The following is a 16,033-nucleotide window of genomic DNA, read 5'->3' on the forward strand; positions in this document are numbered from 1 at the left end:
GTTACATATATAAACAACTTATTATAAAGAAACATTTTAATATTTATCCTTTACTTATAGATGTTTATATTACTTACTTAGACCCTATTGTTTACTTGGATGTATTATAATTGTATTTTACCACACAAAGACTTTCTTACCTGGAAACATGTTTTTTACTAAATATATTTTTATATTCAGAACCTTTTAATAATTTTTAATCTATAGATCCTTCTTTTTGTTTATACCTTAAAATAACATTTATCAATTTCTGAATTTAGATAAATTAATTCATTTTAATAAGAGGAAATATATTTACAGTACTCTAATTGAAATTCAGTTGAAACCTCTTGACTTTTTTGGATATAGAATTATCCTCGCTGGGACTTTTAACTTTTAGTAACCTTATTTTTGTGATAATGTAAAGTAATTTTAAATTGTTTAAATTTACCAACATATGAAATAACCAACAGTGCTTAAATATTTTACCTTATGGAATTTAAGAAGTTAAGATTACTTGGTATTATATTTAACAGTTAACATTTAAACTTTGTAAACAAATCAGATGTCTCTAACAAACACATCCATGATTAATTTTATATATGTCAGATCTAATTTACTTTTTAAAAAAAAAAAAAAAAGGTATAAGACAAATGCATTGAATAGCATTTGTAATTTTTTCCCATTGAAGAAAAATCCTAGAGACAATGGATATTAGACACTTTATAGACACTAACATTTTATTAACAACTGTTTGACCACCTAGAAACATATCTGTGCTTTGTAACTTTAAAGACATTTTTACTTTTATTTATTTACCCAATTTCAATTGAACCTTTTAAATCATATGAACCAAAGATATAAATATCCATTTTTAAAATTTTAATTTATGAGATCATATGTCAATTCTTAGTACCAAATATATGTAGTCACTGAGAAACTGATGTGATTCCATTTTTGAAAATAAATAAATAACAGCAGCTTCTACCTCAAGGCCTATCCGAGGAAAGGGGCATGACCCTTGTCCTCCGAAAAACCCACAGAGCACTCCTAGGCACATAATCATCTGCTGAGTTGTTTATCTACAATTAACAGGAGAGATCTGAGGCACCAGGTGTCCCTACTCAGTTAGGCTAGGTGAGGACCCATAGCAACCCCCTAGCAACCACCAATCAGCATGAGACAGGGAAAATACTCGGGATGCCAGATGACCCCCCAGTACTTTATGGGGGTTGATAACATGTTGGGAAACCATGTAGTTCAGCACATACTCCCCTGATGGCTTAAACCAATCAGTTCAAAGGAATCCTGCAAACCCACCTTTCTGCTCAAATGTGGCTCAACGGGCTTCAACAAATATTCCTACTCGTCCATTAATTCCCTCCAGTGGGGACAGAACCAAGGAGGACAAGTCCAACCTGGCACTGAGATACAATCAACCCACAGGAAAGAATGGTGTATCCCTGAAGCTTCAGGAGAAAAGATCTTCATCAGAACTGGGATATATAAATGGTGTCCAAATCAACAGGCAGTAACTTTTGTCAAATCCTGATGAAGGGGAGCCAGGGGGCCATGGGGGGAAGGTCCCTGAGCAGCACTGCCTGGCAGCAGGAACTATCACAAACCAGTCAGCCACAACCTCAGCTGTGCATAAAATCTACCCCAACGTGTACCCCCATGTTTTCTAGGAGAACACATGGCCAGTCGCTGCCTATTGTCCTTGAACTGAGGAAACCCTTGGTATTGAATCTGTGGAGCCAGTGATAATTGATTCAATGCTGCTTTTGACACCCTGTCTCCCATTGCCTCCTGGATGGGGCTCTGACTTATCTTTCTTTAGGTGTCCTGCATTCCTGCCCTATTATGTCTGACTACCCTTGTTCTTTGGAGAGCCACTGTCTGTTGTGACTCAGGTTGACAGTAACATCTTCCTGCCTCCTCCACCAAGTCAAAGGTGGTAAGAGAAGGCAGCGCTAGGGCGTGAAGTCACCCTTTCAGACAAATGGGATAGAAATTTAGAATTCAGTCAGAGACTAGATTTCAAATGTTGTGCAGCCTAAGAAGCAATGAGGTCTCTGAAATAGCCTCAGCCCTACTTCACTGCACACATAGGAGATTAAATGTGGTAATTTGAGGTAAGTCATTATGTGAAACAGAAACCAAAGATAACCTGAGCCAACTGTAAGTATCCAACTGTGATGTGAGCAAGGATGTTTTCCAACAAGATACCCAAGAAGACCATCATGGTTTATATTCTGTGTCTCCCAACAGCTCACCTGTGAGACAATGGTTTTGGAGGACACATGATTGGTTTATAGCCTTAACCTTGTCAGTAAATTAATTCCTAATGGGATTAACTGAGTGACAACAGGGGGCAGGTGTGGTGTGGCTGGAGGAAGCTGATCATTGGGGGTGTGAATATGGTGTGTATATTTTGTATCTGGCTAGGGGCCATCTCTCTCCCTCTCTGTTCTCTAATAATGTGAGCACCTTCCCTCTGCCACAATCTCCCACCATAATGGTCAGCCTCACCTTAAAGGTGAGGGCCCAAGGAATAGAAGCTGCTGTGGTGCATTCCGACCTCTGAAACCATGAGTCCCCAGATAATTTTTTCCTCCTCTTTAGTTATTGGGGTTGGGTGTTTTAGTGACAGCATGAAAAAGCTGACTAACACAAAGACAGAACAACAAAGCAGAAATGCAATTCTCTAACTTCCTCTAATCAAACCATTTCTTCTACATCTTCCTTGTAAGTCCTCCACTCACATGGCTCATCATCCAAGCACTCCCTCTCTTTCTGTCTCTCCTTCCTGAATTCCTGAATTACTTTTTACTCAGGCTCTTCAATTTTTCCTTTGCCTGTGAACTTCTCACAGCCTAAAGAGCCCCGGAAACTGCCTGGAGCAAAGTCTGCTTGGGAGATGTGCCCTGGGGGGTCCCTGATTCTGTAGGAAGACTGTCCAGTGGGTGGCCTCCCTGATGTCAGGAACACCTGCTGTCCAACCCTGTGTCTTTCTCTTGCAAGTTGCCCACAGTTTCCACCCTTGGCGGATTTCAGACTTTTCCAAGTCTGATGGGACATGTTGGCCCATGCCTATAATCACAGCAACTCAGGAGACTGAGGCAGGAGGATGGCAAATTTGAGGCCAGCCTCAGCAACTTAGTGAGGACCTAAGCATTTTAGTGAGACCCTATCTCCAAATAAAAGCATAAAACATAAAGGGCAGGGGATGTGATTCAGTGGTAGAGAACCTTTGGGTTCAATCCCCAGTACAGACAGACAAACAAGAGAAGTCTTGCCCTAAGTCTAGAAGACTGATTCCACCCTCCTTGTCTGCTCTTCCTCTCTGAGTGTGCCAGATTTGCTGCAAGGTAACTCGAAACTTGTGTGACTGTAGTAAACATGGTTTCCATTCTGTGGTCTTCATGGATGACAATACTGTCTTCAAAAAGCTGTTTTTACTATGGAATTTTTGGAAAAAAAAAATGAAATAATTTTGATATGGCCAAAGATCCCTTTGGAAGATATTTTCAGGTATTGTTTTTTCTTAGGCATTCAGTGCTTTTCTGTCTCACGGGAGGGACTGGAGGGTCATACATGGACAAAATTGAGTCCATGGTGTGGAGTGCATGGAAGGACGCATCCCTGACTGTCACACTCTCCCGGATTCTGCGCACTTTCATGAGATTAGATTCAATCAATCAATCTGGATGAAGAAAATCCAATCAGGATTAAGTGGGTGGAGACTGGAGAACCTGATCAGGTACTGCTTTCTGATTGGATGCCAGTCAATCAGATGGAGGTGGGGGCGTGGTCAGAGAGGTCCATAAAAGCTTCTGTGGAGCTAGAAGAGAAACACAAGAGTCCTGGAGCCCAAGGAGAACCAGCCTGGCCTGCTGAGGCTCCGAGAACCCTGCACACCTGGACAGATCCCGTAAGTCCCTCACCGCCCTGAGCACCACCCTGTTCTCACCTCACCTGTGTGGATTCAGGAACAATATTTTTCCTGTCTTTTCTCATGAACCAATTTAGAACTTCGATTTTGCCTCTCAGTGTAGTGTTACCTTTTTCCTGAACACTAGGATTTCAACTTTGGTTTATGTCACTTTCAATTTTCTTTCTTTCTTTGTTACCGGTTATTGAACCCAGGGGCTCTCAAACACTGAGCCACATCCCCAACCCTGTTTTGTGCTGTATTTAGAGACAGGGTCTCACTGAGTTGCTTAGTGCCTGCTCTTGCTGAGGCTGACTTTGATCCCATGATCCTCCTGTCTCAGTAGCTGGAGACCCTAGGATTACAACTTGTACACGCACGCCCCACACTATTTCTTTTTTTAAATTGTTGTTTTTTTAAAGTTTATATGGAAAATATAATTTATTTATTTATCCATTTATTTATTTGGTGGTATGGTGATTGATCCAGGGTCTTGTGCATGTGAGGCAAGCACTCTATCTACAAAGGTATGTCCCCAGCCCAACATTGAATAATTTTTACCTGCTGCTGAGGATCGAGCCCAGTACCTCACATGTCCTAGGAAAGTGCTCTTCCACTGAGCTCCAGGCAAAGCCAATTTAAAATTAGTTAACCAAGGAAGTAAATTGCAATCCTATTTCATTCTAATTGATTGGAATTCTATTTTCTGATAATAAAAATATTTATTTTGTGTGCCTTTAAATTTATACTGTTTTGCTGGGCATGGTGGCACACACCTGTAATCCCAACACCTCCAGAGTTTAAGGAGGCCAGAGAATTAGATTTCAAAGCCAGCCACAGCAGCACGAGGTGCTACACAAATAAGTGAGAATCTGTCTCCAACTAAAAACAAAATACAGCTGGGAGCAGTGACTTACTGGTTGAGTGTCCTGAATTCAATCCTCAATATCGGCTCATACCCAAATTATACTTTATGGCTTATGTAGTTTTGTAATTTTATAATTTGTTTAAACAAACGAAACAAAAAGCTTCAAACTATCTCATGCAACAGTTCACAGACTCTGTTCTGATCTGTTTGTTCTCTTCAACTCCCCCCTAAGGTGGCAGAATCTCACATGTGTAACAGACATCCGTGAGACTCTCTTGTAATTTCCAAGTGTTTTATAATATGGGCACATGCTTTATAATTGCCCACTGAATTTTTTTATATTAAAAATAACATCACCCATGTGAGGGCAACTCCTTTCTGAGCCTCTGTAGTTGTTGAAACTGAGGATCCTACTGCTTTAAGTCACATGACACTCCAATTTCCATTTTATAAGGACAAAGTAATAAGCAAAGGCTTTCCCCCTTTAAGGATGGGGTGAGTTTCTGGACTCCTCAGTACCCCCTTGCAAACATTCCTAACTCAAACTGAATAAATTACAACCTCTGGTGAGGTGGGGGCTGCTCATGACTGACAGATCTTCCTCTAACACTTCCAGTCTATCCCTACCTAGGGACACAAGATGGCCTCCTTTAATCAGCAGATGGTGAGAGGATGAGTAAGGATAGGGTAGCTCTGGGGAAATGTGTGACCCTGACTTGCTGCCTGGTCTGAGACCATGATCCCCTAAGTTACAGCTCCTGCTGAGGACTCATGCTGGTGGGGTTGCGCAGTGACCTTAGCCTTAGCTTCCCATCTGAGGAGAAGGAAATCACCCAATTTTTATTTGAGGTTTCCTAAAGCTGCCTGTGTATGTGTGTGTTTTAATTTGAACCTGAAGGCTTCTCCATGCATAATGAATGGGAATCCAATTTGATGTGTAAGCAGACTGCAGCTACCTCTAGGAACAGTCCCGGCCATGCACAGCCAGCCCATCTGGCCCCCACACAGAGATCTTTGTGCTTCACCACTGTTTATGACACTTGCTTTCCTTGGGCTCTAAGTCTAGCTTGCACGTGGGGCAGATGGAAAGTTCAACAACATTCATTCTGCATTGTTGCTGGAATTAGGATCAAATAAATGCAAGGAAGATCTGCAGTTCAAGATTTGTCATCATTTGTTATTTTAAGGATCTTCATGACCAAAAAGTGACTTGAAGATATTCTGGTGTGTCCAGACTCCTTGAATTGTATGATTACTGTGAGCTGCATGTGTCCCCACACAGCCCTGGGGATAAAGCACCCAGACTGCTCTTTGAATTCCTCATCTTTTCACTGTAGGTTCATTTGTGCTCTGAGACAGCCCACAACTGTAGGATGTCATGACAAACAAGCCCTGGTGTGTGAGGGTGGCTGGGTCAGAAGGGGACTGGGTTCCACTCCCTGGAGTGCTACTCAAAGATGCACATTCCTTTGTGCATCTGCATCAAAGAGTCTAGATCCCCTTCTGGAACACTGGCCAATTTCACCTGTATAATCTAGGGACCCAGAACTTATGCTTTTCTACAGAAATGAGTGAACTTCATAAAAAATAACTGAGGGCTTGGGGACATAGCTCAATGGTAAAGCACTTGCCTAGCATGTGGAAGGGCCTGGGTTCCATCCCCAGAACCACAAAGGCACGTAAACAAATAAAAGAAAATTGTCTCTGTGAGGATTACTTAACAAAGAACCAGGACCCAAATGAAAACAATCGAATACATTTTTTAATTGGTATGCACAGGCATGTAAAATTGATGTCCTTAAAGATTCTTTTCCAAAAACAACAGATAACCCAGGTTGGGGGTGAAGGGAAAGTGAGGAATGAGAGACAGATAAGCAAGAAATGAAAGACAGAGACCAGGCAGAGATACACACGAGAGTTGATTTTTCACACTTGACAAGTAAAGGCCATCTCTCTATAGGAGAGGGGGGCAGAACAGGCTTCAGTTCTGGGACTTTTATGGGGCAGGATCCGGAATCAGAGCCGAGTGGGTTCTCATGCAGATTGTTAAGGGTTGGGTTGGTATGAAGGTGTGGTGAGACTTTCTCAAATGCCCTTGGGCAGGAAAGTGAAATGTTCTCCTTAATATGCCAGCTGTCATTTAAGATGGCCATCCAGGTGCTAAGCAAGGACCTTACAGTGAGAAATTGATATGACTCAATTTTTGAAATAACCAGCCTCTACCTCAGAGCAGGGCCTGTCCAAAGCAGGGTGGCGGGGGGTGGGGGGGGAGAATGATCCAGCATTTCTAGGCACATAGCTACCCCTAACTGCAGTGACCAGATAGCCTTGACTCAGCAATGCAAGACCAAAGAATGCTTGAGACCTAATTTCAGACCATAGCAGAATGAGACAGGGAACATATCTGAAATGCCAGGTGACCCTCACAGTAGTTTTGGTGATTGATAACATGTTAGGAAACCATGTAGTTTAGTGCATACACGCCTCACAGCTTAAACCAATCAGTTCAAATGTATCCACCTCTTGAAATAACCAATCACCCTTACCCAGCTGTTCCCACCAGGGAATGTGCTAATCATTTTTGTTTGATTTTCCCACAGTGTGAAATGATTTGCTGTGTGATGTTGTGATGCATAGTGTATCCCCCCAAAAAAACTATAAATCGTCACTGAATTAAGGGCCAGGACTCATTCCCTGGGACTGCTGCATGCTAAACGGTTGTGAGTCCAGGCTCGAGCTTGCAATAAAGACTCTTGTGTGATTGCATCAGATTTGGCTCCTGGAGGTCTAGTGGGGTTCCGATGAATCTGGCCTTATAATAGGTACTAAAACAAAAAGAAAAATTTGAAGGGAGTTGTTAGAGACACAGCAGAGACTCCTAAAACCTTACACTACCCTTAGGGACAGGGACAGAGAAACAGGCTTTTGTTCCCCTACAAGGTAAAGGGGTTTTTTTTTGTTTGTTTTGTTTTGTTTTGTTTTTTTGGTGGGGCGGGGGATTGGCTCAGCAAACAGGCCTGAGAAGTATAAGATTCTTGCTTAGTATCTGGATGGCCATTTTAACTGACAGCAGCCATTTTAAGGAAAAACTTTTGTTTTCCCACCCAACCCTAACCACCCATATTAGAACCCACCTGGCTCTGATTCCTGAGCCTCCCAAGATCGGGTTCCTTGGTGTGCCCAATCTCCCCTTTGAGGTTCACTGAGTTTCCCCAGGGCCCCAATCTGGATTCCATCATGGAACCAGCTTCTCCATTCAGCCAAAGGCCCTCTCTGCCCCCACCACCAGACATTTCATCTCCAGTCAAACTAAAGGACCTACAGTTCCCAGAAAGTGACGGTTGATCGTCTGGCACTCTATGTGGTTGGGGACACCCCCGGCACAACATTCACAGCTACTGCTGATACCTCCTATCGACTCAGTGTATAAGTGGTCATTTATTTGGGTCCTGAGTTTTGAGACAAAGCCACCGAGGATGATTGGGAGCTGTTCCTGGTGAGACGACCTCTCAGCCTTGGGTTATTCTCTATGGACTTTTCTCCCATCTATGGGTATCTGTACTTTCTATGGGCTTTTGCCCCTACTACATTGTCCTGGCTGGGTCCCAATACCTCTATGGGATCCTGGTCTTACACTTACCCAGCGGGGTTGACAACCACTTGAGCATACCCATGCTCTCAACTAGGTGATACTAGATACTGGGGGATGGCCCACGTTTAAATTCACATCCTATGTCTCATGGGTGGCTCCTCATCCATTCCCTCCCAGAGTCCTCTAGGCTTCCTCCTGGCTAACCTAGGGTCTCTCTCACCCCAGATCTAAACCCCGCAAAACTTATCTGCTTGTGCAATCACATCTGGCTCCAATATCCTTTGAATAATGACTCTCAATTGCCACTTGAGGGCACTCTAGAGCCCAATGTTATCAGGGATCTCTTCAACTATTGTGAGTGTTGGGAAGAATGGAAAGAGATGTCATATGCTCAGGCCTTCTCCTTTCCATGTCCTAATCCCTCTCTCTTCAGCTCTTGCTATCCCACACAAGTCCTCTCAGCCCTCACCTCCCCTACACCTTCTTCCAAAGGGACAGAAGATTCTACCCAGGACTCCTCCTCCTTTGACCCAGTGGGTGAGACACCCACCTTGCCACAGTTCTCTTTCTGATGAAGCTACCACAACAGCTGGTCCCTTGGCCCCTCCAGCTTCTCTCATCCTGCCACATGCTCACAGGCTACCACTGCTCAACCCACATCTCTGTGTCTGATACATTAGGTGGCTGGATAGGTGGTATAACCCGGGTTCATGTGTCTTTCCCTTTTTCAGATCTTTCCCAGACAGAAAAGTGGGCTTGGTTCATACTTCAAGCCACAACACATATATCAAAGCGTTTCAATATCTGACTCAATCATATAATTTGACCTTCCATGGTTTCCATATAATCTTGTCTAACACCCTCCCGCCTGAGGACCATAGTCGAGTTTGGAAGCAAGCTAGATATTATACTGAATACATTATACATCAGTCCTCCCCTGCCCATCTGATTGACATTGAAGCAGTCCCTGACCAGGACCCCAACTGGGATTAGAATTTTCCTGGAAGAATAACTACTAGAAACCAATGCATTACCTGCCTCATGGCAGGACTTAGAAAGGCAGCCATAAGGTTATCAATTATGAAACACTCCAAGAAGAATTCCAAGATAATAATGAAAACACTTCAGCATTTTTAGATTGCCTGACTAAGGCTTTATTACAATATATTAATCTGGACCCTGAGGCTCCAGACAGTAGACAAGTACTGAGGACATAATTGTTCTCCCAAATTTTCCCTGATATTAAGGCCAAACTAAGGCACATTGAGAGGAGCCCCCTAACTCCCCAAGTGAGGTTCTGGAAGTCACCTTTAAGGTGTACAATTAGGGAGATGAGAAGGCCTGAAATCAGAGATACCAGATGCTCTCTCAAGCCATCTATCTGGCCTCAGCATCTATGCTTGGTTCCATTGGCCCAAGGAAGTGTTCCTTGGGTCTGCTTAGACCCTGTTTTAAATGTGGTCAGATGGGTCATTAGGCTTGTACATGCCCTAAGCCTTGTACACCTCTGGGTCTTTGTCCTAAATGCCATCAAGAAGGACACAGGGCCATTGAATGTCTCCAAGCCCATAGGAGCCCCTGGACATCCAGCCCTCCTGGAGTGGCTGCAGAGGATTGACAAGACCAAGGTCTCCATCACCCAACCACTACCATCACTCCACGGAAACTCAGGGCACTCTAGATCCCAAATGTTATCAGGGATCTCTTCAATTACTATGAGTGTTAAAGAGATAAATTCAGGGTAACTCTGCATATGTCAGGTAGGCCCATCTCATTCCTCCTAGACACTGGGGCTACATATTTAATCCTCCAGGTGTTCTGGGGGCTGACTACCAACCCTTACAGACACCTAGCCTTTTTTGTGCTTGTGGCTTTCTAATTTTTACTCATTCCTTTTTGGTCAATCCACATTGTCCTGTTCCTCTTATGTGAAGGGACATCCTCACAAAGTTGGGGGCTATGCTGTCCTTCTCCATCATAGTCGCTTCCATGCAGACTCACTTAGAACCATCCCCTACTCTGTTGGCCAGTGCCTTCCCATGACCCGCTTCTGAGGTGGATGTTTCCAGTCCTTCTATCACCTCACACCATGAGCCCATTCACATCTGTCTCAAAACCTCCTCCATTTTCTGCCCAATAACAACACTTGCTCTCCCTCCTTACTGATGCTGTCCCTCTCTTTTCAGAGCAGACTTGATCACATCCTTTCAACAGCTTGCTCTTTCATCCGGGTATTTGGGCTTCTTTGGAACCTGGCCTGAGGGCCCAGGACAATGACCACACACCTTCTTCCATTCACCTAGGACTCTTCTTTACCACATACTGGCCTCCCTTGGGGAAATGACTTTGCTCTTCCTCAACCTTCCTTCTCACAGGTCTACTTCCTAGAGATGGCAGTGACAAGTCTCCACTCTAGGAACAAAAGTTAACTTAGATCTTGGCCCACCACCAAGATTCTTGATGTTCCCTTCCCTTCCCCTTGGTGAGTTGACTCTTGGGTCTTGGTTCTCAGCTCCTCTGTGGAGCTCATGAAAGCCCTGGGAAGGCACCAAGACTCTCTATGGCAAATCCTGGAACTAGGAAGTAGCTGGTGAGGACTCCCTTCTCTCAGTCCCAGGAAGGCTGTGGAGCCTAATCCCCTGGAACCTCTTTCTACAGTACGACTGGAAAATTTATCATGCAGGCTGGGTATTATTAATAATTGTGCTATTCTATCTCCTGGTAAAATTACTGATATACCTCCTGGAGAACTAGCTATAATTTTTATTTCACCTACATAATCAGGATCAATTACCCTAGGACTTATCATAAGTCCTTTTAGTGTTGAAGAACTGTGTTCCCAATAATTAGCATACAGTTCCTTGGGGAAGAGGTCCTTTTACTCCTATGGGAATGATTTGAACTCCCATCTCTAGAGTTAGAACTGCTCTGGCAGAGGCACAGATGTCCAACCCTGTGCTCCCTCTGGTTTGTCTGATGAGGGATTTAATGGATAATGTGACCTGGGCACTACCCTGATGGTGTTGCTGGGTTCCTCCATTGCCCTGTATATTTGTGCTTGTGGGCCCCGGAGCATTGGGCCCCCCAGTCTGTTTTTTGGCAATGGAGCCTGATGCCTTTCTCCATGATATTGTGGGTAAACACCTGGTCCTTGTCCATTTTTTGATAACGGAATACCCTCTATGGTGGTTTGAGAACGGCATTCATTAGCCCAATGTCTCCCTCTACCACATCGTGGGCAAATACCCGGTATTCTATTCCTTTGATACTTAGTTTTGTTAAACCATCCTCCTATGGGGCAATTACTTTTAAAATGTCCTGTTTGTTCACAATTGTAGCACATTTTTGGCCTGGCATCTAAAGCCTATTGTACTGCAGCTGCCAAGACTTGCCCTTGTTCATTAATGTCTCTACATAATTTAATATATGTGTTTAAATCTTCATGTTTCCATGGTCTAATGACCTCTCTGCAGCAACAATTTGCTTGGTCATAAGCCAGTTGTTTTATTAATGGCATTGCTTGTTCTGTATCCCCAAAACTCTGGTAGCTGTTTGAATAAGCCTATCTACAAATTCAGCATAAGATTCATTAGCTCTCTGTATTACCTTAGATAATTGACCTTGTAAATCTCCATGTCCTTGTAAAGTCTTCCATGCCCTAACTGCGTCTGCAGCAATTTGTGCATATATAGCAGGATCATATTCAATTTGTTGCCGTTGACCCTCATAAGGTCCTTTTCCTAACAACATGTCTAGATTTCTTTGAGGGTAACCGGCTGCTGCATTTCGCCTAGCCGTCTCTGTACAAAATTCCTCATTGGCAACCTTCCATAACAAATATTGCCCTCCATTTAGCACAGATTTACACATGCTAGCCCAATCTGCTGGTGTCATGTCCAAGTTGGTAATGGATTTGACCATGCTTACAGTGAAGGGTGCTTGGGGACCATAGGTTGTTACAGCCTCCTTTAACTGCTTCACTGTTTTGAAATCTAAAGCATGTTGAATTCGCTGCCCTCCTGCCTGCTCAAGTACAGGGCATGCTAATCTTTGAGGTCCTGTCTCAGGATTCCATCTTTCAACTACGGGGGTTGAGGGCCACTCAACTGTCTCTATAGGTGGAGCTGTTGGTTGAATTATGCCCTATGGTGATAGAATGGAGCTAGTAGCAGCCTCCTGTTGTAGCTTCCCCCTGATAGCTGTTTCTCCTCTAAGCTTTCTTCCTTTAAATTTTCTTCCTCTATCTGACTAGCTGGAGAGACCTTCTCTTTTGCTTGATCTAACATGTTTTCTACCATAGTCTTGACCTCTAACAATTTAATTAAAACTTTTTCAGTTCGTTTTTTACTAATTTCTAATCTACTATAAAGATAACACAACCCAATAAGATAACACAAAACAAAACCAAAACAGAATGAAAGAAATGGAACAAAAAATCATTGTATCAATGTTCTCTTCCTCAGGGCCGAACAACTTCAAACCTTGAGCCAACCATTTTTACCAGTTTGCCTGAGAAAGTTCTAGGGATAGGCAGCTCGAAACAAAAACAAAATAAATCAAAACCAGAACACATTATTTTTGGAAATGGTCACCCATTCTCTCGCCTTCCCTCAGAGGGCGAGCAATTTCACTTACCTCTGAGCTTCAGGCATTCCCCGTATGAGCCGCCAAATGCTGCAGTCTGGCTGGGCACAAAATCATGAGCCACTGAAGCAGGAACAAACTGTATTTCCAAAACTCCCACAAATGCCAGGCATGCGGCCTTCTCCCAGGACAAACTCCAAAAAAGGAAATCCCTCCTCTGGAATTCCCTCCTACCACACATCCCCAAACAATGGGAACTATCCTGGAGTCCCGGGAGAGCTCCAAAGTAGCAGGCCTAGGCAGAGAGCAGGGGTCTCATCTCCAATTGAATGCACATCTTAACATAATCATTATCATCTCAATGGCTTGCTGGGGTCACCTTTCAACCAAAAATGCCATGCTTCATTCCTACTTGGATATGGCTCTCAACACAGGGCCATCCTAGCTCTGGAGGACCTGCCCATACAACTCTTACCACCACTCTTCATGGAGGCCTTCAACCGGGGACACACTGAGGTCCTGAAGAAAATGGTGCAGGCCTGGCCCTTCACCCGCCTGCCCCTGGGGGCCCTGATGAATACGCTATAGCTGGGGATGATCCGAGTGGCACTGGATGGGCTGGACATGCTGGCTGCCCAGCAGGATCGCCCCAGGTGAGGGGGACCCTGGAAGGGAGCTCCCTGGATTTGCGGAAGGTTCATGGGAACTTCTGGAGGACGTGGTCTGGAGCCGTGGTCGATGTCTGCTCACCAGGAGTCATGAAGGAGACGCAAACAGTGAAGGCCTCTCCAGACACAGGGCCCACTCTGCCCTTGAAGGTGTTAGTAAACCTGCGCTTTCAGCAAAGATCCCTGAATGCATTCCACTCCTTCCTCTTTCACTGGGTGGATGAGAGGAAGGGTCTGATACAGCTGTGCTGCAAGAAGCTGCAGATGTGCTCTTTGCCCGTCCATACCATTGAGAAGATCTTGGAGAGGTTGGATCTGGACTTTATCCAGCAGTTGGACGTGCAGTGTTTCTGGAGACTGTCCACCTTGGCTACTTTTGCTACCTATTGGGGCCAGATGAGCAACCTGAGGAAGATCTTCTTCTCCCACATCTATGTGTCTGCCTATGCTTCCCAGGAGGAGAGAGATCAGTTGATGGATGACATTACCTCACAGTTTGCCAAGATGGACAGCCTCCGGAGGCTGTACCTGGATGGTGTCTTCCTCCTAGAAGGCCGTCTGTGCCAGGTGCTCAGGTGAGGAAGCAGAGGGAACTGTCCTAGGACATCAGAGCAAACTTTTTGTCACATGAAACTTCAGCGGGCACCTGCTGTGTGCCAGCCATGGTGACTTAACATTGATGGAGATGTTAGAAAGTCAATGAAGTGTTTGTTTCACTCGGTCCTGAAGCCAGGTCTCACCTAAACCCCCACACAGAAGCAGAGTCCTAAACAGGGGTCCGTGGTCTGGGGAGCAGAACTCTGCTGGGGAGCCCGGTGGGGGGAGACGAGCTAGTGAGTGGGTGTGATGTTTCTTCCCTGGGAGGCGTGTCCAGCAAAGGTGGGGAGAAGCAGGGTAGAGGGGAGGGCGCTGGAGGAGGGAAGCCCCCACACCTACACCTTGTAACAGGGAAGCTCTGTGCTCTCCAGCGGGGAGCAGAGGACCTGCCTTAAATGCCCCCTGGGGAAGGCTGCTCTGAGCTCTGGGTGGTAATTCTGCACTGGAGGGTGAGGAGCAGGGGTGGAGGGTACAGGTGTGAGCCCCGCAAGAAGGCAACCCCAGTTTGTGCGGCTCCATCTTGCCTGGGTTTGTTATTTGTGCATGTCTCACCCTGACCCCCTCTGCTACAGCTGTGGCTTTCTGCTTGGCAGCCAGGAGGGGCGCCTTAGAGATGATGGAACCACCTGGTCACTCAAGTGGGGGTGAAAGGCTCAGCATGAGACAGGGTGACACGAATGAGCAGATTCTGCAACAGGCAGAGTCCTGGGTGGAGACCATCATCAGAAGATAAGGGTGTCCTTGGGCTTGGGCCAATTTGTCTTCTCCTGCCTTGACATCATCCTCAGAACTAACTGCTTGATATTTGCTTAGACTCCTGAAGACCCCCCTAGAGACCATCTCAATAACCAACTGCCAGCTCTCAGATCCAGACTGGAATGATCTGTCGGGGTCTCCAAACCTCGACCAGCTAATACACCTGACGCTGTGGGGCAGCAAATTGAGGAGTTTCAGTCCTGAGCCCCTCGTAATTCCGCTAGAGAATGCTGCAGCCACCCTTGAGACCCTAAACTTGCAGGACTGTGGGATCACCAACTCCCAGCTCCAGGCCATCCTCCCTGTCCTGAGCTGCTGCTCCCAGCTCAGGGTCTTGAGCTTCAATGGGAATGACATCTCCATATCGGTCCTGAGCAACCTGCTGCTTCACACTTCCAGGCTGACCCGGTTGAGCCTAGAGAAGTACCCTGCCCCTCTGGAGAGCTATGATGCCCAGGGTGCCATCCACCCAGGGAGACTTTTCCAACTCATCGATGAGCTGATGGCGACACTGAGGGATGTGAGAGAGCCAAAGAATGTCCTTTTCTATACTAAACCCTGACATAGATGTGGCAACTGGTTTATCAATAACCTGCCCTCCAGTCCGTGTCGCTGTTGGCTGCCTGCCTAATGGGATGCATATATGAGAAATGTTCTCCTGTGCACTTGAAAATAAAGGTAAGACATGACTGTCTCTCCAAGGGGAACTAGAAATAGGATGCTAGGGCACTACTTAACACAAGTGGGAACATAAAAGCTGATGTAGGAGGCCTGGGTCACAGGGGCTTGGTTCCCATAGGGAGACTTGGAACCGATGGGGACATGTGTCTTAGGAGTCAGAAACAGGAATCTGAATTTCTGGAAGTAGATTTGTGCTGAGAGGTACATAGGGCATGACCCCTGCATAGATGGTTGCAAACGAGCAACTTGGGGAACTTGTGGCAGAGACTCTGCTGTTTTCCACAGTTTTCAACTTAAAGGTCAGGAAGCTAACCCAGTGGCTGATCAGTGCTGATCAGTGACACTGGAGCCTAGGACCTCATGGCATCACAATA

At 45.2% G+C, this 16,033-nt stretch overlaps 1 protein-coding gene across 1 annotated transcript; it reads left to right on the forward strand.

Annotated features, from left to right (window-relative positions):
- The first annotated feature begins 13,715 nt into the window (after positions 1 to 13,715).
- LOC114083010 (PRAME family member 12-like) lies at positions 13,716 to 15,540 on the forward strand. The gene is made up of 2 exons (XM_071618556.1): positions 13,716 to 14,200; positions 15,036 to 15,540. Exons 1-2 carry the CDS (start codon positions 13,716 to 13,718, stop codon positions 15,538 to 15,540), a joined length of 990 nt encoding a protein of 329 aa, XP_071474657.1.
- The last annotated feature ends 493 nt before the right edge of the window (positions 15,541 to 16,033 follow it).

Source organism: Marmota flaviventris, chromosome 10 (genome assembly GCF_047511675.1).
Source record: "Marmota flaviventris isolate mMarFla1 chromosome 10, mMarFla1.hap1, whole genome shotgun sequence".
Lineage (NCBI taxonomy): Eukaryota > Metazoa > Chordata > Mammalia > Rodentia > Sciuridae > Marmota > Marmota flaviventris.